Source organism: Physeter macrocephalus, chromosome 5 (genome assembly GCF_002837175.3).
Source record: "Physeter macrocephalus isolate SW-GA chromosome 5, ASM283717v5, whole genome shotgun sequence".
NCBI classification, from domain to species: Eukaryota; Metazoa; Chordata; class Mammalia; order Artiodactyla; family Physeteridae; genus Physeter; species Physeter macrocephalus.
In genome coordinates, this window is record NC_041218.1 from 102,530,327 (window position 1) to 102,554,625 (window position 24,299).

At 36.9% G+C, this 24,299-nt stretch overlaps 1 protein-coding gene across 1 annotated transcript in view; it reads right to left on the reverse strand.

Moving 5' to 3' along the window:
- Positions 1-24,299, reverse strand: part of LANCL2 (LanC like glutathione S-transferase 2) — a 58,198-nt gene that overhangs the window by 25,155 nt on the left and 8,744 nt on the right. The window contains exon 2 of the mRNA XM_024115075.3: positions 13,731-13,848. Coding sequence (XP_023970843.1) covers positions 13,731-13,848 — 118 coding nt within the window. The remainder of the gene's footprint in view (positions 1-13,730; positions 13,849-24,299) is intronic.

Here is a 24,299-nt window from a genome sequence, read left to right on the forward strand (position 1 = left end):
ACTGTGTGTTCTTGGTTGCTTTGTCAAGAATTAATGAACCATTTATGCATGGATTTCCTCCTGGGCTCTCTGTTCTGTTCCATTGTTCTCTGTGTCTGTTTTTATGCCAGTGACATATTGCTTTGATTACTATACCTTTGTAATATACTTTAAAATCAGGAAGTGTGATGCCACCAGCTTTGTTCTTCTTTCTCAAGATTGCTTTGGCTATTCTCGGTATTTTGTAATTCTATATGAATTGTTGGATTGATTTTCAATTTCTCTGAAAAATACCATTAGAATTTTGATAAAGACTGTATTAAATCTATAGATCACTTTGGGTAGTATGGATATCTTAACAACATTAATGCTTCCAATCCATGAACAAAGACTATTTTCCCATTTATTTGCAGCTGCTTCAATTCCTTTCATCAATGTCTTATAATTTCCAGTGTACAGGTCTTTTACCTCTTTGATTAAATTTATTCCTAAGTATTTTTTTTCATGCTATTGTAAACAGAATTTTCTTAGCTTCTTTCTTCAATAGTTTGTTGTTAATATATAGAAAAAAATGATTTTTGTATATTGATTTTATATACTGCAACTTTGCTGAATTTATCAGTTCTAACAATTTTTTTTTTGGTGGATCTTCAGGGTTCTTTACATATAAGATTATGTCATCTGCAAGCAGAAGCAATTTTACTTCTTCTGATTTGGATGCCTTTTATTTATTTATTTTTGGGCAGGGCTTAATTGCCCCCCCCCTAGAATTTTCAGTACTATGTTAAATGGAAGTGGCAAGATTGAGCGTCCTTGTCCTGTTCTAGATCTCAGAGGAAACACTGAGTATTGTTAGCTGAGTATGAGTATCCTTGAGTATGATGATAGCTGTGGGCTTATCATATATTGCTTTTGTGATGTTGAGGTACATACTTTCTGTACCAAATTTGAGAGTTTTTATTATGAAAGTATGTTGAGTATTATCAAATGCTTTTTCTGCATCTATTGAGATGATCATGATTTTTATCCTCCATTCTGTTAATGTTGTGTATCATATTTATTGACTTGTGTATGTTGAAACATCCTAGCATCCCTGGGATGAAACCCATTGATCATGAATATTCTTTTAATGTGCTCTTGAATTGTGTTTGTTAGTATTTTGTTGAGGATTTTTGTATCTGTGGTTCATCAGATATATTGACCTTCAGTTTTCTTCTTTCCTTCAGCTTTTTTGGAACAGTGTGAGAGGGACTGGTATTAATTCTTTAAATGTCTGACAGAATTCACCAGTAAAATCATCAGGTCCTAGGCTTTTGTTGGGAGGTTTTTGGTTACTGATTCCATCTCTTTACTCATTATTGGTCTGTTTAGATTTTCTATTTCTTCACGATTCGGTTTTGGTAGGCTGTATGTTTCTAGGAGCTGATCCATTTCTTCTGGGTTATCCAATTTGTTGGATTATAATTGTTCGTAGTAGTGTCTTATGATCCTTCGTATTTCTGTGGTACCAAGTATAATGTCTTCTCTTTTACTTCAGATTTTATTTACTTGGATCTTCTCTCTTGTTTTCTCAGCTAGGCTTGGTAAATTGCCTATTTTGTTTATTTACTCAAAAACCAACTCTTAGTTTCACTGATCTTTTCCACTGCTTTCTGGTTTCTATTTCACTTATTTCTGCTCTGATCTTTCTTATCTCCTTTCTGCTATCTTTGGGTTTAGTTTGTTCTTGTTTTTCTAGTTCCTTGAGGTGTAAAGTTACGTTCTTTATTTGAGACCTTTCTTTTCTCTTAATGTAGTTGTTTACTGCAAGGTACTTCCCTCTTAGAACTGCTTCTGCTACATCTTGTTAAGTTTTAATATGTTGTGCTCCCATCTTCATTTGTTTCAAGATATTTTTTGCTATTCCTTTGATTATTCTTTGACCCACTGGTTGTTCAGGAGCTTTCTGTTTAATATCCACATAGTTATGAATTTTCCAGTTTTCCTACTATTACTGATTTCTAGTTTCTCACCATTGTGGCTGGAAAAGATACTTGATAAAACTTCTATCTTCTTAAATTCATTGAGACTTGTTCTGAGTTGTAACACATGATCATCTTGAGGAACGTTCTGTATGCACTTGAGAAGAATGTGTTCTGCTGCTACTGAATGCAATATTCTGTATATGTCTGTTAGATCCATTTGGTCTAACGCATAGCTCAATTCTAATGTTTCCTATTGATAATGCAGATGACCTGTCCAATGGTGGAAGAGGGATCCTGAAGTCCCCTATTAATGTTGCATTGTTATATATTTTCCCCTTCAGAACTGTTAGTATTCGCTATATTTTTAGGTGCATATATATTTACAACAGTTATATTCTCTTGATGAATTGACTCCTTTATCATTATATAATGACCTTCTTTGCTTCTTGTTAAAGTTTTTGAAGTTAAAGCCTATTTGTTCTGACATAAGTATACCTACTCCTGCTCTATTTTGGTTTCTAGTTGCATGGAATATAATTTCCCATCTCTTCACTTTCAGCCTATGTTCATAAAGCTGACATGAGTCTCTTGTAAGCAGCATATAGTTTTTCTTATCCATTCAACCACTGTCTTTGATTTGAGAATTTAAGCCATTTAGATTTAAAGTACTTACTGATAATGTAAGGACTTACTAAGGCTATCTTATTATTTTTCTGGCTGTTCCGTAGTTCCTTTCTTGCTCTCTAGCTGTCTTCCGTTGCGATTTGATGATCTTCTCTAATGGTATGCTTCAATTCCTTTTTAACAATTGCTTGTGTATCTACTACAGGTTTTTGCTCTGTAGTTACTGTGAAATTTACATAAAACATCTTACAACGTTCTATTTTAAGATAGTACAAAAACTCTCATCCCCTCCCCCAACATCTTATGTTTCTGATTTCACAAATTTACATATTTTATGTTGTATACCCAGTAAAAAATTATTGTAGCTAGTTAATTTTAATACTTTTGTTAAAACCTTTGTAGTAAAATTAAGTACTACATGACCATGTTACATTATTATAGTATTTGGATTTGACTACACACTTGCTTATAACAGTATGTTTTATATTTTCGTGTTACTAATTAGCATCCTTTTGTTTCAGCTTGATGAACTCATTTCAACATTTGTTGTAAGGCAGGTTTAGTTGTGATGAATTCCCTCAGCTTTTGTTTGCTTGTGAAAGTATTTCTCCTTCATTTCTGAAGGACAGCGTGCCAGGTATAGTATTTTTGGTTGGCATTTTTTTTTCTTTAAGTACCTAGAATACATCAACCCACTTTCTCCTCCCCTGTAAAGTTTCTGCTGAGAAATCTCTGATAGCTTTCTTGGGGTTCCTTTGTATGTTAAGTAGATTTTTGTTTCCTGCTTTGGAAATTCTCTGTCTTTGGTTTTAGACAGTTTTATTATAACGTGTCTCAGTAAAGTCCTCTTTGGGATGAGTCTGTATAGGAATTTATGGACATCATTAACTCTCTCCCCAGATTTGGAAAATTGTCAGCCATTATTTCTTTAAATAAACTTTCTGCCCCTTTCTCCCTGTTTTTCCTTCTGTGATGCCTATAATGCATTAATTTCTTTACGTGATTATGTCCCTTAATTCATGTAGGCTTTCTTTACTTTTATTCATTCTTTTTACTTTTTTCTGCTCTGACTGGTTAATTACAAACGACCTGCCTTCAAGTTCACAGATTTTTTTTCTTGTTGATTCATTCTGCTGCTGGCTGCTGCTCTCTATGGCACTTTTCATGTCATTCATTTATATTCTTCAGCTCTACACTTCGTTTTGGGTTCTCTCTCTTAAACTTCGTTTTGTTTATGTATGGTTTTCCTGATTTCATTAATATGTCCCCTGCATTGGAAAGTGGATTCTTAACCAGTGGACCACCAGGGAAGTCCTCTAATTTGAATTATTTATCAGGCACACCATAAACCTCCATTTCTTTGGGGGTGGTTACTGGCAAATTATTTTATTATAAAATTATAAATTATTAGTGCTGTTATATTTCCTTGATCTTTCATTTTCCTTGAAGTCTTGAGTGCTGTCTTAGCATTTGAAGATGCAGTCACCTCCTCCAGTCTTTAGTGACAGCCTTCAGGAATGAAATGTCTTCTGTCAGCCTTACTACGGATTCTCAGGCTTTCTCAGACCTTCTCTAAGGATATGCCTGCTCCACACTCTTTGTTCCCTGTTAGGGGAGAATTCTTAAGACTGTATGGCTTCTCCTGATTCCACAAAGCCAGGCTGAGGGCTGACAGTCTCCTGTTTGCTTTCCCTAGGGCAGTGAGGGATGCTCAAGTGTCTATGCCTTCTCCCAATTCTGCAGGGTTGGGCCAGCTTTCTGCCCATGCTCACTAACTGTCCACTAAGGTTTGCACACACTGCCCTCAAGGGCACACAGTTATGGGGTGGGTCAGTGTGTGGGTGAGGAATGCAGAACGTTGGAGGTAACCATGGGCTAACTGGGGGATCCACGGGTGAGCTGTCCCCAGTGGTTCACAGGCAGGTTTCCTGATGGAGTCTGCAAAGTGGCTAGTGGACCTGCATCCCTTGTTGAATTCTGAGCCCTGGTTGCTATGCTCTCAGCCTTTCCTTGCCCCTTGGTCATGCAGATCTCCTCTGTATTCTGAAAGGGATGAGAAAGAAGTGGGTATCCTTTGTAGCTTCCCACATAGCTGGGGAAGCCGGGCACTCATTCACATGTTCTCACTTTCCCCTGCAGGAGAAATCACAGGCTGAATGTGTCTCTCTTGGCACTAAGCTGTGCCACCTTGGGGATGGGGTGACACAGGTGAAGTGTAAATTTTCCTCTTACCCTTTTCAATGTGTCCAATCTCAGTTTTTGTTCTGTGTTTCCCACCCCCCGCCCAATGGTATTGTGTAACTCCTCCACTGGACTTTTGGGTCCCAGAAAGGTACTCTCATCTGTGTATAATTATCAAAATCAGTGCTCTTTGGGGAGGAAGACAGTAGAAAACTCCTATTCCACCATTTTACTGTTGTCACTCCTAAGGATTTCCTGTCCTTTAGTAAAGGTTTGGTAAAATTTCCCAGCGAAATTTTTGGGTAGATATTTGACAACATTCTCAAATTTTTATTTGGAATTTTGTCTGTTTACATGTCCTATCTCTTCTAGGGTCAGGTTTGGTAGATTATGTATTCACAGAGAATTATCCATTTCCGTTACATTGTGAAATAAATTTTTGTAGAGTGAAAAGTGGTCATGTGATTTCTACAATTTCCTCTATTTATTTATTTATTTGGCTGCGTCAGGTCTTAGTTGCAGCATGTGGGATCTTCATTGTGGCATGTGGAAACTTTCGTTGTGGTGCGCGGGCTTCTAAGTTGTGACGCTAGGGCTCTAGAGCACGTGGGCTCAGTGGTTGCAGCACGCAGGCTCTCTACTTGAGGCATGCGGGCTCCAGGGTGCGCAGGCACAGCAGTTGTCGTGTGTGGGCTCTCTAGCTGTGGTGCACGAGCTCTAGAGCACACGGGCTCAGGAGTTGCGGCACATGGGCTTAGTTACCCTGCGACACGTGGGATCTTAGTTCCCCAACCTGGGATTGAACCTGTGTCCCCTGCATTGGAAGGCAGCTTCTTAACCACTGGACCAACAGGGAAGCCCCTGCTGGTGAACTTCTGAATGTGGCCACTTAGAGGTTTGATACCAATGTGATTTTCTCCCTGTTGATATTTCTGTCATATACCTCCTCCTCAACTACTGACATCCCACACCACAGTGGTACATTTATCACAATTGATGAATTGACACTGACACATCATTCTCACCAAAAGCCCATAGTTTTTACTACAGTACACTCTTGGTGTTGTACGTTTTGTGGGTCTGGACAAATGTATAATGAGATGTATCCACTACTGTACAATGATCCAGAGCAGTTTCACTGTCCTGAATATCCTCTGTGCTCTACCTATTCATCTGTCCTTCACCCTCTAGCTCACTGAAACCACTAACCATTTTAACTGTCTTCACATTTATACATTCTCCAGAATATCATATAGTTGGAATCACATAGTATGCAGCCTTCACAGAATGTCTTCTTTCAATTAGAAATATACAATTTAAAAATGTAATTAATTAATTAATTTTTTGGCTGCATTGGGTCTTTGTTGCTGTGCATGGGCTTTCTCTAGTTGCCGCTAGTGGGAGCTACTCTTTGTTGCGGTGCGTGGGCTTCTCATTGTGGTAGACTCTCTTGTTGTGGAGCACGGGCTCTAGGCGCGCAGGCTTCAGTAGTTGTGGCACGCAGGCTCAGTAGCTGTGACTCGTGGGCTCTAGAGCACAGGGTCAGTAGTTGTGGCGCACAGGCTTAGTTGCTCCGCGGCATGTGAGATCTTCCCGGACCAGGGATCAAACCCATGTCCCCTGCACTGGCAGGCGGATTCTTAACCACTGAGCCACGAGGGAAGCCCAGAAATAAACATTTACGTTTGTTTCCTCCCTGTCTTTTTGTGGCACACTTCCTTTAAAGTCTGTATAGTGTTTCCTTATTTGGATGCACCATTTATTTATTCACTCACCCATTGAAGGACATCTTGGTTACTTCAAACTTCTGGCAATTATGAATACAGTTGCTATAAACATTCATGTGCAGGTTTTTTGGTGGGCCTAAGTTTTCAGTTCATTTGGGTAAAAAAGAGCACAACTGCTGGCACATATGGTAAGTGTATGTTTAGTTGTGTTAAAAACTTCTGAACTGTCTTCCAGTGTGTCTGACTATTTTGCATTTCCACCAGCGGTAAATGAGAGTTCTGGTTGTTCCATGTTGTCACCAGCATTTGGTACTGTCAGTGTTTTGAATTCTGGCAATTCTGTAATGACATAAGATGTTGAATATATTCTTATACACTTACTTGCCATCTGTATATCTTTTCTGGTGAGGTGTCTGCTCATGCATTCTGCCTATTCTGTAATAAGGTTGTTCATTTCTTATTGTTGAGCTTTAAGAGTTCTTTGTTTATGCTGGGTAAAAGTCCATTATCGGATATGTCTTTTGCAATTATTTTTTCCTTGTCAGTGGCTTGTCTCATTCTCTTTCGCAGGTAGTTTTTAATTTTAAAAAAGCCCAGATTATCATTTACAGGGATACCTCATTTCACTGTGCTTCACTTTACTGCACTTCCCAGATGTTGTATTTTTTTGCAAATTGTAGTTTTCTGGCAACTATGAATTGAGCAAGTCGGTCAGAGTCATTTTTCCAATAGGATTTGCTCGCTTTGTGTCTCTGTGTCTCATTTTGGCAATTCTCACAATATTTCAAACCCTCAACCAGCAAAAAAGACTGACTCACTGAATGATTAGATGATGGTTAGCATTTTTTAGCAATATTTTTAAATTAACATATGTACATTGTTCTTTTTGGACATGACACTATTGCACAATGTACTGTATACATAACTTTTATATGCACTGAGAAACCAAAAAATTCATATGACTCACTTTACTGCGATACTCGCTTTATTGTGGTAGTCTGGAACTGATCCCACAATATCCCCAAGGTATGCCTGTATTTCTTTCACAGACCACATCTTTGGTGTTGTATCTAAAAAGTCAGTGCCATACCAAAGGCCATCTATGTTTTTTCCTGTGTTATCTTCTAGGACTTTTATAGTCTTGAATTTTATGTTTAGGTCTATGATCCATTTTGAGCTAATTCTTTTGAAAGGTATCTAGATTCATTTGTTGCATGTGGATGCCCAGTTGCTCTAGGACCATTTGTTGAAATGACCATCTTCACTATACTGCATTGCCTTTGCTCCTTTGTCAAATATCAGTAGCTATATTTATGTGGGTCTATATCTGGGCTCTCTATTCTGTTCTATTCTTTCACCAGTACTACACTGGTTTGGTTATTGTAGCTTATAAGTCTTAAAGTCAGATAGTGTCATGTCTCCAACTTTGTTCTTTTCCTTCAATATTGAGTGGGATATTCTGGGTCTCTTTCTTCTCCATACAAACTTTAGAATCAGTTTATTGATATCCACAAAATAACCTGCTGGAATTTTGACTGGCACTGCATTGAATCTATAGATCAAGTTGGGAAGAACTGACATCTTGACAATATTGAGTCTTCCTATTCAAGAATATGGAATATCTCTCTTTAGTTCCCCTTTGATATCTTTCATAAGAGTTTTGTAGTTTACCTCAGATAGATTCTGTATATATTTTGTTAGACTTATACCTAAGTATTTTGGGGGGATGCTAATGTAAATAGTATTGTGTTTTCTACTTCAAATTTCACTTATTCATTGCTGGTATATAATAAAACAATTGACTTTTGTATATTTACCTCATATCCTGCAACCCTGCTATAACTGTTTATTAGTTCCAGGAGATTTTTTTTTGTTGATTCTTTCTGATTTTCTACATAGAACAGCATGTGATCTGCAAAGGCAGTTTTGTTTCTTTCTTCCCCATCCATACACCTTTTATTTCCTTTTCTTGTTTTATTACATTAGCTAGGACTTCAAGTATGATGCTGAGAGCAGTGGTGAGAGGGAACATCCTTACCTTGTTGCTGATCTTAGCAGGAAAGCTCTAAGTGTTTTACCATTAAATACAATGTACGTTTTTTTGTGGATGTTCTTAACCAAGTTGAAGATGTTCCTGTCTATTCATAGTTTGCTGAGATTTTTTAATCATGAATAGCCACTGGACTTTGTCAAATGCTTTTTCTGCATCTATTTATATGATGTGATTTTTTTTTCTTGTTTAATCCCACTCCACTTTCAAATATTACTGTACCACTTCATGGGTAGAGCAAGTACCTTATAATAATAAAATACTCCTAATTCCTTCCTCCTACCTCTTGTATCTTGCTGTCATTCATTTTACTTATATATAACATGTACATATAAACATATATATAAATGCATACATATAAACATATGTAATTGAACACATTATTGCTATTATTTTGAACACACATTTTGATCTGTTAGATCATCTGAGAATAAGAAAAATAAAAGTTTTTATTTCACCTTCACTTACTCATACTCTGAAGTTCTTCCCTTTTTTAACATAGATCCAAGTATCTAACCAATACCATTTTCCTTCTCAGAAGGATTTGGCTTACCATTTCTTGAAAATCAAGTCTAACGGCAACAAATTCCCTTGATTTTTGTTTGAGAAAGCTTTTATTTCTCCTTCACTTTTAAGGATAATTTTGCAGGGTACAAAATTCTAGGATTTTTTTTTTTTAACTCTCAATACTTTAAGTATTTCAATCCACTCTTATCTTGCTTACATTGTTGCTGAACAGAAGTCTGGTGTTAATTCTGATCCTTGCTTTTCTATAATAGGGCAGTTTTTTCGTGTTCTTTCAAGATTTAAAAAAAAATTTATTGTAATATAGGTGATTTACAATGTTGTGTTAGTTTCAGTTGTACAGCAAAGTGAATCAGTTATATCCACTCTTTTTTAGATTCTTCTCCCATATAGGCCATTACAGAGTATTAAGTAGAGTTCCCTGTGCTATACAATACATCCTTATTGGTTATCTATTTTATATACAGTAGTGTGTATATGTCAACCCCAATCTCCCAATTTATCCCTCCCTCCCCCCTTTCCCCTCTGGTAACCGTACGTTGGTTTTCTACATCTATGACTCTATTTGTTTTGTAAATAAGTTCATTTGTACCCTTTTTTTTAGATTCCGCATATAAGCAATAAGATATTTGTCTTTCTCTGTCTGAATTACTTCACTCAGTATGACAATCTCTAGGTCCATCCATGTTGCTGCAAAAGGCATTATTATTTCATTCTTTTTCATGGCTGAGTAATATTCCATCATATATATGTACCACATCCTCTTCATCCATTCCTCTGTAGATGGACATTTAGGTTCCTTCCATGTCCTGGCTATTGTAAATAGTGCTGCAATGAACACTGGGGAGCATGTATCTCTTTCAAGATTTTTTATCTTTGGTTATATGAAGTTTGGATATTATATGCCTAGATGCAGGTTTTTTTGTCCATTGTTTTTGGCATTTATCCTCTGTGGTATTCCCTGAGCTTTCTGGACCTGTGGTTTAGTGTATATTAATTTGGAAAAATTCCTGGTCATTATTGCTTGAAATATTGTTTCTGATTATTTCTGTTTCTTTTCCTTCTGGTATTACCATTTCACAAGTGTTAAACCTTTTGTCATTGTCCCCTAGTTCTTGGATATTGGTTTTTTGGGGTTTTTTTTTTTCAGCTTTTTTTCAGTTTTAGAAGTTTCTACTGCCATATCCTCAAGCTCAGTGATTCTTTCCCTAGCTGTGTCTAGTCTACTAAATGAGCCCATCAAAGGAATTCTTCATTTGTTATAGCATATTTGATTTCTAGCATTTATGTTCAATTCCTTCTTAGGATTTACATCTCTCTGCTTACATCATCCATGGGTTCTTGCATGTTGTCTACTTTTTTCATTAAATCCTTAGCATCATAGTATTTAAAAATTCCTGGTTTGGGCTTCCCTTCTATGGTCCTATGACCAGGTCTCAGTGTTTTGATGAACATGTGCCCCTGGACCATGAACTCCACCAGTGCTTCTCAGTGTCTTCTTCCCCTTAGGTTGGACAGAATGGCTAGAGGGAGCTGGAGTTGGCTACTACCCTTCCTCCAGGTAGGTTAGTTTCTGATAAAACTCCAGTAGGCGAGGCTCTGGTAAAATAGTTTCTCCTGAAGGCTGGCCTTGTTAAGAACAGAATGCTCTAGCATATTTCAAAATGGTTCCTTTTCCCCTCCCCCAACCAGAGGCATGAGGGGATTTTTCTCCAATATTCACAGTGAGGACCTGGGATAACTCCAAAGTTAACCTCACAAAAGTGTGGATGCCTCCCTATGATTGGGTCTTCCTCGAGTTTTTTTAACTCTCATATTTGCCCACACTGACCTTCTAGCAATCAATCAATTACAGTTTAGGCTCCTGTGGAGATCTCTCCTTGTAGGTCTCTACTCCAGTAAATTGTGATTTTCTGAATCTCCCTATCTATTGCTATTTTTGGTGTAGCCGTTTGTCACGTAACCCCACTTCTCTGATGGATCTTAGAAAAGTTATTGATTTTTCAGTTAGTTCAGCTTTTAACTTTTTCAAAGTGGTGACTTCTAAACTCCTTACACGTCAGACCAGAAACTGGAAGTTTTTCTCCAGTTTGATTTTTTTCCTTTTATGGTATTGCTGTGTTTTCTGTGGTGCCAGTTCTTTCTTCAACTCCTTGCAATTTGGTCCTCATTTCTGAAGTGATTTTGCCTTTTCCTTTAATTTCTTTTCTTAGTTCTGTCAATTCTTATTTCACATCACCTTTCTGTCTTGCCATCTCTTCTCTGAGTTACTTTATTTCTACATTGTGACTATATTGCATAATTAACTTACAAAATTAATGTTGAAAGTGCTGCCCTTTTTCTCCATCTTGTAGTAGAATTTTCCTGGTGTGTTTTCTTCTGCTGACAAAATATGATTTTCTTTTTTCTTTTTCCTAATATTATGTAAATAATTGTTGATTTTTTTTCTTAAATTCAAAACAGATGGATTTTTCTCGATCAACTATTAACAGGAAGAGGAAAATGGTTAGGGTAGTTGTAATCTGAAAGGCATCCTCTTCTTAGTAAGTGATGAACAGTTTAGTTAATAAATGATGACTTTTGGTAGCCAGATTTCCTTTGAGTCTCACATTCTTTCTTGTTTGAGGAGGGCCCCTATCATTGCTGTTTCTCTCCTTACCTACACCATTAGCCAGGGCCACCAGGAATGAAGCTTCTGCTTTGTAAGTTAATCCCCCCCTCTTTTTCAGAACAGTGCTTTTTTAGAAAGTCTAAAATAAAACCTGTTCCCTGTATACCCTAAATATCTTTTTTCTCTGCTTTGTCCAGCATTACTTGCCCACTTTGCACTTAGATATGTCCTCAAAAGATCCCCCTCAGGGTGTGTCTCACTCCTTCTGGGAATAATTACTCGTTAATTGGGAAAGTGGGGAATGGTGGGACAGATTTTGCCACCCCTGGATCCTTTGTCTTTCTTCACCGGCTCTGCCACTGTGACTTTCCATAGTCATTCTGGATGTTATTTGTTTTTCACCCCTTATTATTTGTGTATATTCTCTACCTCACTTTTTGCTAAAGGGATAAATTTGGGGTGTTTCATTTATTCTTCTTATATTGTACAGTTTTAGGACAAAAGACAGGGAGGTATGGGTCTAAGTGGATTCCATACTGCTACATGAACCCGAAAGCCCTAAATATTATTTGAAATCATTCAAACCAAATACTTCCATGATGGCTCTCTCAGTGATTCCAAAAAATGACAACAACCAGGGATTTTTAAGAAATAGTGATTCTTAGAATCCTCCCCCCTGAATTCCTGATGTAACTGTCCTGGGGTGGAGGCTGATAGTCTTTGTTTATTATAAAGCTCTCTGGAGAATTCTGATGCATAGCCAATTTGGGACCTAACAATCATGGAGTTAAAACCCCTTTTCAACAAGAGGAAATGCTTTAAGTAAAAGACTTTATAGGGGGAAAACTGTGCTACTAATAACTGTTATTTTTTCTTTCAAGATAACCTTATTCTCTGTATTTTACGTCAAGTTAGCCAAAACTATTTACTTTTACCTTTAGGGGACTTCCCTGGTGGTCTGGTGGCTAAGACTCTACACTCCCAATGCAGGGAAGTCTGGGTTCGACCCCTGATCAGGGAACTAGATCCCACATGCCACAACTAAGAGTTCGCATGCTGCAACTAAAGATCCCGCATGCTGCAACAAAGATCCCGTGTGCTGCAACTAAGACCCAACCCAGCCAAATAAATTTTGTTTTAAAATTACATTTAGGATAAGTTTCTTTGGCTCTGTAAGAGAACTAGCTCCATGTCTGCCTGGGTATAAAAGTTTGAAAAATTCAATTCTAATGTTACTATGTACTACTGTATTGATAACAGGCAAATAATAAATAAAGCATCGCATAAATGAATACAAATATAAGCACAAATAATAAAAAAGATCAGGGCCATCAAGTTTGGGCGTGCACTGCAAAAACAAGTGCCAGCTCTTGGTGACTCCAACATGTACGCTTGTGTCCATACTGTTCACTGATTACAAAAACTTAGCAAGAAAAGGCTATAACAGTAGAAATGCTCATACTGCAGTCTAATCCCTCAGAACAAGGTCTGTCTCAATTCTTTTATATTCCCTAAATAGCTATGACAATATTACGGCTACCTGGTAAAATAATAAAAAGAATGTAAAGATCAGTTAAGGCAAATTAATTTTGAAATTAAGTTTTTTGATGTGAAATGTATTACTGGTTGCTTGTTTAATTATTATTATCAGAATCAAAATCAAAATCTTTATGTGTACAAATGACGTAAATGAGTACAAAAAGTAGGTTAAATCGTTCACACGTATCGGGCCACAGAAATCACACAAATACATCTTGTTGCAAAGATCAAAGACCCAAAAGCAAACAAAAAAGCTGATCTTAACACATTTTCAAAAACAGCCATACATTAGGTCAGATAATTAATGTTACAGAAATATGACATACAAACTCATATGCCTTTCAAACTTCAGGCAGAAAGAATTTCTTTAGAAATAAAATTACAAAGCATCTCATCAACGAAGATAGCTCAAGACTTCTTTTAAAAGGTATAAACCTTTGACTTTTAAAAGAAAAAGAATTCAGATCCAAGGCTTACATATCATAATCCAAAAATAAAACATATCAATTACTTATATCCCATAGTCTTACCTGTCCAACCAGTATAAGCAGAGCAATCATGTGGATCCGCTGTCTTCAGCCCTTCTTCCATTTGCTGTAGAAGATCTTTAATTTTGGTCTGGATCCGCCTTGTAAAATTATTAATAATCTGAGAACCAAAAGAAGACATAAAATTAAATTGCACAAGAATAAGACAATGTTGTAGTAACTAACAGTCTAAGTTGTAAAAACAAACAGACAGAAATTACATTACCTGGCCCATTTCAATGTTTTATTGGTTGGAGGGAGTCTACCTTGGTTCTATAAGGTAAGTTTTAAAATGAGAGAATGCCCTATACGGACTCTAAGTCATAAGGAGAATTAGAATGCCTTACATGGACTCTAAGTCATAAGTATTGTAGAATCACAAAAAAAAAGTTGCAGAAATCAAAGGAAAAAACTAAAAAACAAAAAAAGAGGAAAGAGATGTATTTGACTACACAAATATTTTAACTTCTTTAAGTTAAAAAACATGAGATGGTTTAGGGAAATATGTGCAATATAAAATATTATAAATAAAAGAAGACTATATAACAATATAGAAATACACTTAAAATTATCAATGTACCTTATAAAAAGAAAAAAATCAAATGACAGGCATATGGAAAAATGGCATAGGCAAAAACTCAGGCATATGCTGAGTTCAATCATTTCAGCAATTAATGAAATGCAAGTAAGTACAAATACTATGGTTTGCCTATCAGATTAACAGAGAATAAAAAAATTTTTAAATGTTAACTCCCAAGGCTGCCAGGAGTTAAGATAACAGGTATTCTTATTCACTGCTGGTGGTCTACCTCAAGGAAAATGTATCAGTATTCTTCAACATGTAGTTGACAGTGTTGTCCAGATTTTTCTGCCTTTGATGATTTTTGAAGACTCCAGTTGTTACACCAATTGCTGAGGTGTATTAAAATCTCCAGCTGTGACTGTGAAATCGTCTGTTTCTCCCTTTAATTCTGTTTTTTTTTTTCCTTTAGTGTACTTGTAGTTCTGTTATTTGGCATAGACAAATCTAGGAATGCTAGATCTTCCTGACAGATTTTATCATAAAGAAACATCCCTCTGTGGGACTACAGGGAAAATGTTTTCATGTTACTGGACAGTTAGGGCTTTCAGGCCAAATTTTACTGAAATTTGGGATTCTGGACTAAAAGCAACCTTAGGAATTAAGTTACAATAGTATACACTGTAAAAGCCCCGGAGAGGTTTACTTAACCCCAAAGGGATGTGTCTACATTTCAAAGGGGATGAGAAGCTAGAGCAGGGAGACCCTTCCCAGTCATAGAACTGAAGACAAACAGGCCTGTCTTTTCACAGAGAGATTTATTTATATTCCAAAGACTTTGATATTTCCAATGAAACTCTCTCAGAAAGGGAAGGAGAGACAGTTGTCTCCTTCCCTTTTATAAAAAGCACAGACTTTTTCTTCATTCTTTGCCTACAATACAGACTTTGTGTACGTAGGACATTTGATCTGGCTTTCACTGCCAAAGAGGTAAGACGTGAGACTCAGGGAACCACTCACTGGTTATTTTCTGTCTAGTAAATAAGAAATCTCTGATCCAGAAACCTCTTGTGTACATTCAGGAAAAAACTAGTAAGTATAAATATTGAAAACCTAAACCAGGGTAATATCAACATCATGGCAATACAATACATCCCTTGTTTGTGTTTTCCCCTTTAACAACAAAAATTAGGCATCCGTCCACCAACGGAAGTGCCTTCGTGTGAGCTGTGGAATGCAGCACCATACACCACGGGACCCACGGCCAACCTAGCCCACTAGAGAACTAGGTAATAAGCAGAGAGACTTCAGTACCAGCTGTAAAACCTACAGGAGACTGAATCGGTTCCAGCCCCTCAGCTACAGTCTGGGAGTGCAGGCAGAACAGTGATTTAGGCAGTCGCCTTCGGATGAGATAGCCTTTGTGGAAGTCCAGATTTCCAGAGGAGAAGTACCAACACTCCATCGGAGGAAAAAGAAAAAAAGGAGTTTGGATCCACTCAGGTGGGTAAGAGGAACAGCTTGTCTCTGCCGGCATCACCTAATGTTCAGGTATAGCATATGGCTAAATAGATGGCCCGTTATTTCTCCTGCTGGGGAAAGGGAGAGCCACTGAGTGACTGCCCGGTTTCTAAATCTTTGCAGGACTCTGCTGAAGAGACCTATTTCTCTCATTTCTCATAATGCATCCAGAGCATTACAGAGGGAGTCCAGGCCTGGGGAGAGGGAGCAAGTCAGAGAGCAGCATGTAAGATTCCCAGGGCATTAAAGGAATGTAGTTCCTGCTGGTCCATTTTGGACTCTACCAGGAACATGAAAAATCAAGAAGACATGACATCACCAAAAGATCACAATAATCTTCCAGTGACCAAACGTAAAGACATGAAAATCTAATATTTACACAATAAAGAATTCAAAGTAGCTGTTTTAAGGAAACTCAATGAGCTATAAAACACAGAAAGACAATTCAATGAAATAAAAAAAACAGTATGTGACGAAAATGAGAAATTTAACAAAGAAATAGAAATCACTGAAAAAAAACAAATAGAAATTCTGGAGCTTAAGAATTTAATGAATGAAATGAAAAATGCAACAGAGACCATCAAAAGCAGGAGATCAAATAGAAGGCAGAATGAACAATATAGATAGGAACTAAGAAAGAACCCAGTCTGAAGAGAAAAAAGAAAAAAGAATAAAAAAGAGAGAAGAAAGCCTACATGATCTATGAGACGTCCTCAAAAAACCAATAGCCAAATCATTAGAGTTCCAGAAGGAAAAGTGAGGGAGAAAGGGGGCAGAAAACTTATTTAAAGAAATAATGGCTGAGAACTTTCCAAACCTGGGAAGAGATTTGGACATCAAGTTCATGAAGCTAATAAACAGATTACCCCATTACTTCAACCCAAAATGCCCTTCTCCAAGACACATTGTAATAAGCCTATCAAAAATCAAACACAAAAAGAGAAACCTAAAGACAGCAAGAGAAAAAGAAGACTGTAACCTACAAAGGAACCTCCAATGGGACATCAGTGAATTTCTCAGCAGAAATCTTACAGGCCAGGAGAGAGTGGGATGATATACTCAAAGTGATGAAACAAAAAATAAAAAAATTAAAAAATAAAGAATACTCCATTTGGGGACTCCATGTGGGGACTTCCCTGGCGGTCCAGTGGTTAAGACTCTGCGCTTCCACTGCAGGGGGCACAGGGTCGATCCTTGATCGCGGAACTAAGATCCTGCATGCCGTGCGGCGCAGCCAAAAAATTTTAAAAAACAGAAACAAAAAACTCCCTGTGGCAAAGTTATCCTTCCGGAATGAAGGAGAAATAAAGACTTCCCCAGACAAAGGCTGAGGTAATTCATCATCACTAGATCTGTCTAACAAGGAATGCTGAAGGAAGTTCTTCAAGCTGAAATGAGAGGAGGCTAACTAGTAATGTGAAACATAAAAAATACACTGATCAAGATAAATATAAAATCAAACTCAGAACACCGCAATATGATGGTGTGTTAACACTTAACACTAGTATAAAGATTAGAACTAGAGTATCAAAAGTAACTATAGCTACTATAATTTGCTGATGAACATACAATATGGAAAGAGGCAAACTGTGACATAAAAAACCATAAAAGGTGGAAGAGTAAAAGGGTAGATGTTTCATATGAGATTAAAATTAGGCTGTTATCAGAGTAAAACAGACTGTTATAGCTATAAGATGTTTTATGTATCTCATGAAAATCACAAAGCAAAAAATGTGAGTAGACTCCCAAAAGATAAAGACGAGGGAATCAGAAGCATACAACGGTGGGAAATCACCAATTCACAAAGGAATCCAGCAAGAGTCAAAAAGGAACAAGAAAACTACAAAACAGCCAGAAAGCAATTAAAAAGACGGCACTAGTAAGTCCTTACATATCCATAATCACTCTAAATATAAGTAGACTGAACTTCTAATCAAAAGGCGAAGAATGGCTGGATGAATAAAAAGCAAGACCCAACTATATGCTGCCTACAAAAGACTCACTTCAGCTTTAAGAACACACACAGCTCAAAGTGAAAGGATGGAAAAAGACATTCCACAAAGTGGAAACCAAAAGAAAGCAGGGGTAGCTGTATTTATATCAGACAAAATGACCTTAAGTAAAAAACAGTCACATGAAACAAAGGTCATTATATAAAGATAAAAGGGGTCAACTCCTCTGAAAAAGACATTAACAATCGGAAATACATATGCACTCAACACCAGAGCAACTAAATATATTAAGCAAATAATACCAGAGCTAAAGGGAGAAACAGACAACAATACAACAATAGTAGAGGACTTCGATACCACACTGTAAGCAATGGGTAGGTCATCCAGTCAGAAAATCACTAAGGAAACACTGGACTTGAACCATATGTTAGACCAAATGAACCCAATAGACATATATAAGACGTTCAATCCAACAACAGAATATACATTCTTCTCAAGTACACACAGAATATTCTTAAGGATAGATCATATGACAGGGCACAGAACAGGTCTTAACCAAATTTAGAAGAGTGAAATCATACCAAGTATCTTTACTGACACTGGTATAAAAATGGAAATCAACAAGAGGAAACTGGAAAATCCACATATATGAGGAAATTGAACAACATACTCCCAGACAACCAATGAGTCAAAGAAATCAAAAGGGAAATCAAACAATATCTTGAAACAAATGAAAACAGAAACACAACATTACAAAAACTCTAGGATGCTGCAAAAGCAGTTCTAAGAGGGAAGTTTATAGTGATAAATACTTACAGTAAGGAAAAAGAAAGATCTTAAATAAATAAATAACCTAGCTTTATAGCTCAAGGAACTAGAAAAAGAATAAACCAAGCTCAAAGTTAGCAGAAAAAAGGAAATAACAAAGATCACAGCAAAAATACATGAAATAGAAACTAGAGAAATAATAGAAAAGATTAACAAAACTAAGAGCTGTTTTTAATTAGTTAATTAATTTATTTTTAATATTCATTTATTTATTTGGCTGCACCAGGTCTTAGTTGCGGCATGCAGGATCTTCATTGCAGCATGTGGGATCTTTAGTTGCGGCATGCGGGCTCTTTTAGTTGCAGCATGCAGGACCTAGTTCTCCGACCAGGAATTGAACCTGGGCCCCTGCATTGGGAGCATGGAGTCTTAACCACTGGACCACCAGGGAAGTCCCTAAGAGCTGTTTTTTTAAAAGATGTTTTAAAAAAATTGACAAACCCTTTAGCTAAACTAAGAAAAAGAGAAGACTCAATAAATAAAAACAGAAACTAAAGAAGAGATATTACAAGCGATACCACAGAAATACAGTCGACCCTTGAACAGCACAGATCTGAAATGCACGGGTCCACTTATATGCAGATACTTTTCAGTAGTAAATACTACACTGCTACGTGGTCCATGGTTGGTTGAATTCAGGGATGTGGAAGACTCGAGAATATGAAGGGCTGACTGTTATGCAGATTAACCCATATGCCAACAAAACGGGATAACCTAGAAAGTATGGATAAATTCCTAGAACCATACAACTAACCAAGGCCAAATCAGAAATAGTGGTCCAGTGGTGGTCCCTGGTGGTCCAGTGGCTAAGACTCTGTGCTCCCAATGCAGGGGGCCCAGGTTCGATCCCTGGTCGAGGAACTAGATCCCACATTCATGCCGCAACTAAGAGTTCGCATGCTGCAACTAAAGGTCCCACGTGCCGCAACTAAGACCCAGCTCAGCCAAATAAATAAATAAATATCTTTAAAAAGGAATAAATAGAAAGTATGAGTAAACCAATAATGTATAAGGAGATTGAATCAATAATACAAAACATCCCAAAAAAGAAAACCCCAGACAAGATGGTTTCACTGGTGAATTCTATGAAACATTTAAAGAATAATTAGCACCCTACCTTTTTCAAACTTTTTTAAAAAATTGAAGAGGGAACACTCCCAAATACAAGACCAGCATTACCCTGATACCAAAGCCAGATAAGGACACTATGTGAAACAAAAACTACACACCAATATCCCTGATGAACACGGATGTAAAAATTCTCAACAAGATATTAGCAAAATGAATTCAAAAATACACTAAAAGGATCTTACACCATGATCAAGTGGGATTTTTCCCTGGGATACAAAGATGGTTCGATATATGCAAATCAATAAATGTGACACATCACATTAATAGAACAAGAGATAAAAATCATATGATCCCCTCAATAGATGCAGAAAAAGCATTTGACAAAATACAACATCTTTTCACGATAAAACTCTCAGCAAATTGGGAATAGAAGAACACCTTAACATAATAAAGGCCATATACTTACTATATGGTTATAGCTAACTTCATACTCAATGGTGAAAGGTTGAAAGCTTTTCCGCTACGATCAGGACCAAGACAAGGGTGCCACTCTAAGCACTCTTGTTCAACACAGTACTGGAAATCCTGGCTAGAGCCATCAGGCAAGATGAAGAAATAAAAGGCATCCAAATCGGAAAGGAAAAAGTAAAACTGTTTATATTTACCGATATGATCTTATATACAGAAAACTCTAAAGACTCAACCAAAAAACTGATAGAACTAACCAATAAATTCAGTAAAGCTGCAGGATATAAAATCAATATATAGAAATCAGTTGTTTCTATACACTAACAACAAACTATCTGGAAAAAGAAATAAAACAGTCTCATCACAATAGCATCAAAAACAACAAAATACTTAGGAATACATTTTACCAAAGAGGTGAAAGAGCTGTACTCTGAAAACTGTAAGACTCTGATGAAAGAAAGTGAAGAGATAAACAAATGGAAAGATATCCTGTTTTCATGGATCAGAAGAATTAACATGTACTGCTGTTATGTGTCAAAGAGGATAGTTGTCTGATTCTCCATCCAACTGTTTAATAACTTTTTGACTCCAGGTTAGTAATTTAAGCCTCCTGTGTCTTGACCTTTGGTTTCCACCATTAATCAAAGAGATACAGAATAATTTTCATGAGAAGAAAAAAAACTAGAGTACTACCACTTCATTACCTGGTGTGGCAGAACCCATAAGGTAGCACCTAGCCCACACTTATTGCAGACACCCTTCTTCCTTATTATCAGAATCCTGATTAGATTCACAGCAGCAATGCCTCCAACCCCAGAAGAGCTACCTGCCTTCCCAGACTGCCTTATGACCAGCGGCAGCCATAAGATACAGTTCTAACCAGTGAGATATAAGTGCAAGTCTTCTAAGGGCTCTTGGAAGGTTCTCATTCTTCTTGATAAAAGAGAAAGATACAGCTCCCTTCCTTCTTTTTTCTCCCTTCGTCCTATTGTAAAATTGGACAAGAAATCTGGGACTAGAGCAGCCATCTTACACTGTAACACAAACAATATGAGAGAAAGACCAACATAACTGCAGAAATCCTGAAATGAATCAACACCAAGAGTTGCCTACTTCTAGACTTCCTGTTATACAGGAAAAATAATCTAACTAAGATACTTCCAAGTTGAGTCTTCTGTTTATTGTAGCTGAATGCAGGCCTAACACATTCATGTACAGTTTTAGCTCTGGCATGATAACTTTATTCCAAAGCATATGCTTTATTCCTCATAAATGATACTGGAGTATAGTTCTAAGGCTTACGATTACTCACTCTAATTCCTTTTTTAATACTTGCCAAAATTCCATTGTGAAAATAATTTCTATGCCTTTGCTTTAAGGCATCTTTTCTAGTTCCTAATTTTTTAACTCTCTGCCATCAAAGAGATTTCTAATTTGTTTATGTTGGAACCAAAGTCTCAAGAACAAAGAAAAAAATTTATTATGATGTAATTCTATTTGGAGAAATTTTAACTGGTTCATCTCATTTAATAATGGTATTACTAAAAAGATAATTAATAATTATTGAGCACTTTACCATATGCCTAGCACTAAGTGCTTTATGTGACATTTCAATTAATCTGCACATTACTGAATGATTCTGGTTTTTTGTTTTTTGTTTTTTTTTTTTTTTTTGTGGTATGCGGGCCTCCCTCTGTTGTGGCCTCTACCGTTGCGGAGCACAGGCTCCGGACGCGCAGGCTCAGCGGCCACGGCTCACGGGCCCAGCCGCTCCGCGGCATGCGGGATCCTCCCAGACCGGGGCGCGAACCCGGTTCCCCTGCATCGGCAGGCGGACGCGCAACCACTGCGCCACCAGGGAAGCCCAATGATTCTGTTTTTTAGGTGAGAAACCTGAGGCCAGCCCAAGGCGTCACATGAGACAACAAGAGACCGAGCTCTTGGAGCTGTAGCTAGACTGTCTAATTCGAAAGTTCCTGGGCCTCCCTATGCTGAGCCCTTGTTGTGAAAAATCTTTGCTTGATTCTCTATTTACAGTTTACCTTTAGATTTTTGAAAGGCTTACTACAGCTTTCACTCAATCACACCATATGAATACAATACACATCTTCCACAAAGCACAGAAACAGAACGAGTAGCTAAAGAATTTGGGAGGTTTTTCTCTGACTCAAAGATTAATTTTTAGTAATTGCACTGCAATTAGAAAGAAAATATTCTTTTCCTACATACTAGGCAATTTTCCCAAACAAGTATGCCCCAAAGTGCTATAAAGCAAAACGATGTTGGTATTCCTAATACTTAATGTTTTTCTGTATTTTTTTTAATGAAAAGTGTGTTTGAGGAAATACAACCCTAAATTACAAAAATACAGAAATCTTAAAAAAGATTGATCATTAACTTTAAAATTCATGATCTTAACTTCAAATAGAGGAGAGTGGAAACTCAAAATAGAGGTGTTTAACATGCACAAATAAATAACTCCTAAAGAAAAAGGTAATGTTTGGAACAGGTATGTGTGAACCAAACTTCTGAGTTTGAATAATGCACCAGGAGAGCTTATGAATAAAATCATTTATTATACTCCTCACATAGGTGGGCACTTGTGACACTCCATCTAATTCAATCCTGACAACCCTATAACAACATTATCATCCCCGTGTTACAGACAAAGAAACTAAAGCTAACAATGACTTGTCTGCATTTTTAAAGATAATAAAAATAGCTTTTTAACCCACATTTTGTGTATGTGTGATACACAGATTATAACTGTCCATCAACAGATGAATGGATAAAGAAGATGTGGCACATATATACAATGGAATATTACTCAGCCATATAAAGAAATGAAACTGAGTTATTTGTAATGAGGTGGATAGACCTGGAGTCTGTCATACAGAGTGAAGTAAGTCAGAAGGAGAAAAACAAATACCGTATGCTAACACATATATATGGAATCTAAGAAAAAAAAATGCCATGAAGAGATTAGTGGTAGGACGGGAATAAAACACAGACCTACTAGAGCATGGACTTGAGGACATGGGGAGGGGGAAGGGTAAGCTGTGACGAAGTGAGAGAGTGGCAGGGACATATATGCACTACCAAATGTAAATTAGATAGCTAGTGGGAAGCTGCCGCATAGCACAGGGAGATCACCTCTGTGCTTTGTGACCATGAGAGGGGTGGGATAGGGAGGGTGGGAGGGAGGGAGACACAAGAGGGAAGAGATATGGGAACATATGTTTATGTATAACTGATTCACTTTGTTGTAAAGGAGAAACTAACACACTATTGTAAAACAGTTATACTCCAATAAAGATGTTAAAAAAAAAAATAGCTTTTTAACCCACATTTTGTGTATGTGCGATACACAGATTATACATTCCAGAATATGTGCAAATATATAGACACCAGTAATTACAAGTATATGTATACACAGGCACATACATATATACATCAGCAAGTAATTCTTTCATAGGAAAGGTTTTAACAAATCCTTTTAATCCAGGGCACAGGTTGAGGAAAGTATATTTTGTAATCTCAGATCTCCCAGGGGAAGATGCTCTGTGACAGTTTACACATATGAAGTAGGTGGGCTTGGTTTTCTAACACTTTATTTTCAAACAAAAATGAATAAGCAAAAGTACCCCAATCATTACCTCAAAGTGAATTACTAAAGGAGAAAAGGGGGAAAAAGTTGTCTATTTTGACAGTAAAGAATTAGATGGTGGGGGAACGTCTACCCTCGCTAGCAGTATTTTCAATAAACAGAAGAAGGATCATTACCTATACTGAACGTGTGTCAAGGAAATGCTGTTTGCTTAGATGTCTGAAAATAGTTCATTCTTTTAAAAATAGGTATATATTTACATAATCCGGTCTGTTTCTGTTTTTCTTGTTTCAAACTCAGTAACACTATTAATAGAAAATATTCTAGACTATATATCCTAAACACACACATCTGTCCAATTCTGATATACTTATTTTGTGTCATAAAAATTAATTGATAATCTGCTGTGTATACTCTCTAGGAGATAGATATATCATAACCACAAAAGAAGTTTATAATTGCCATAAAGAACCAAGGACAACTGCTTAGTAACGGTATATTAATAAACTGATTACAAGGGCTCAAAGCATACACAATTATAGTTGACGTAAGGTTAATATGACTTTGTGGTCAAATTATATTTATTTTTGGAAAGCTCTCGGTGA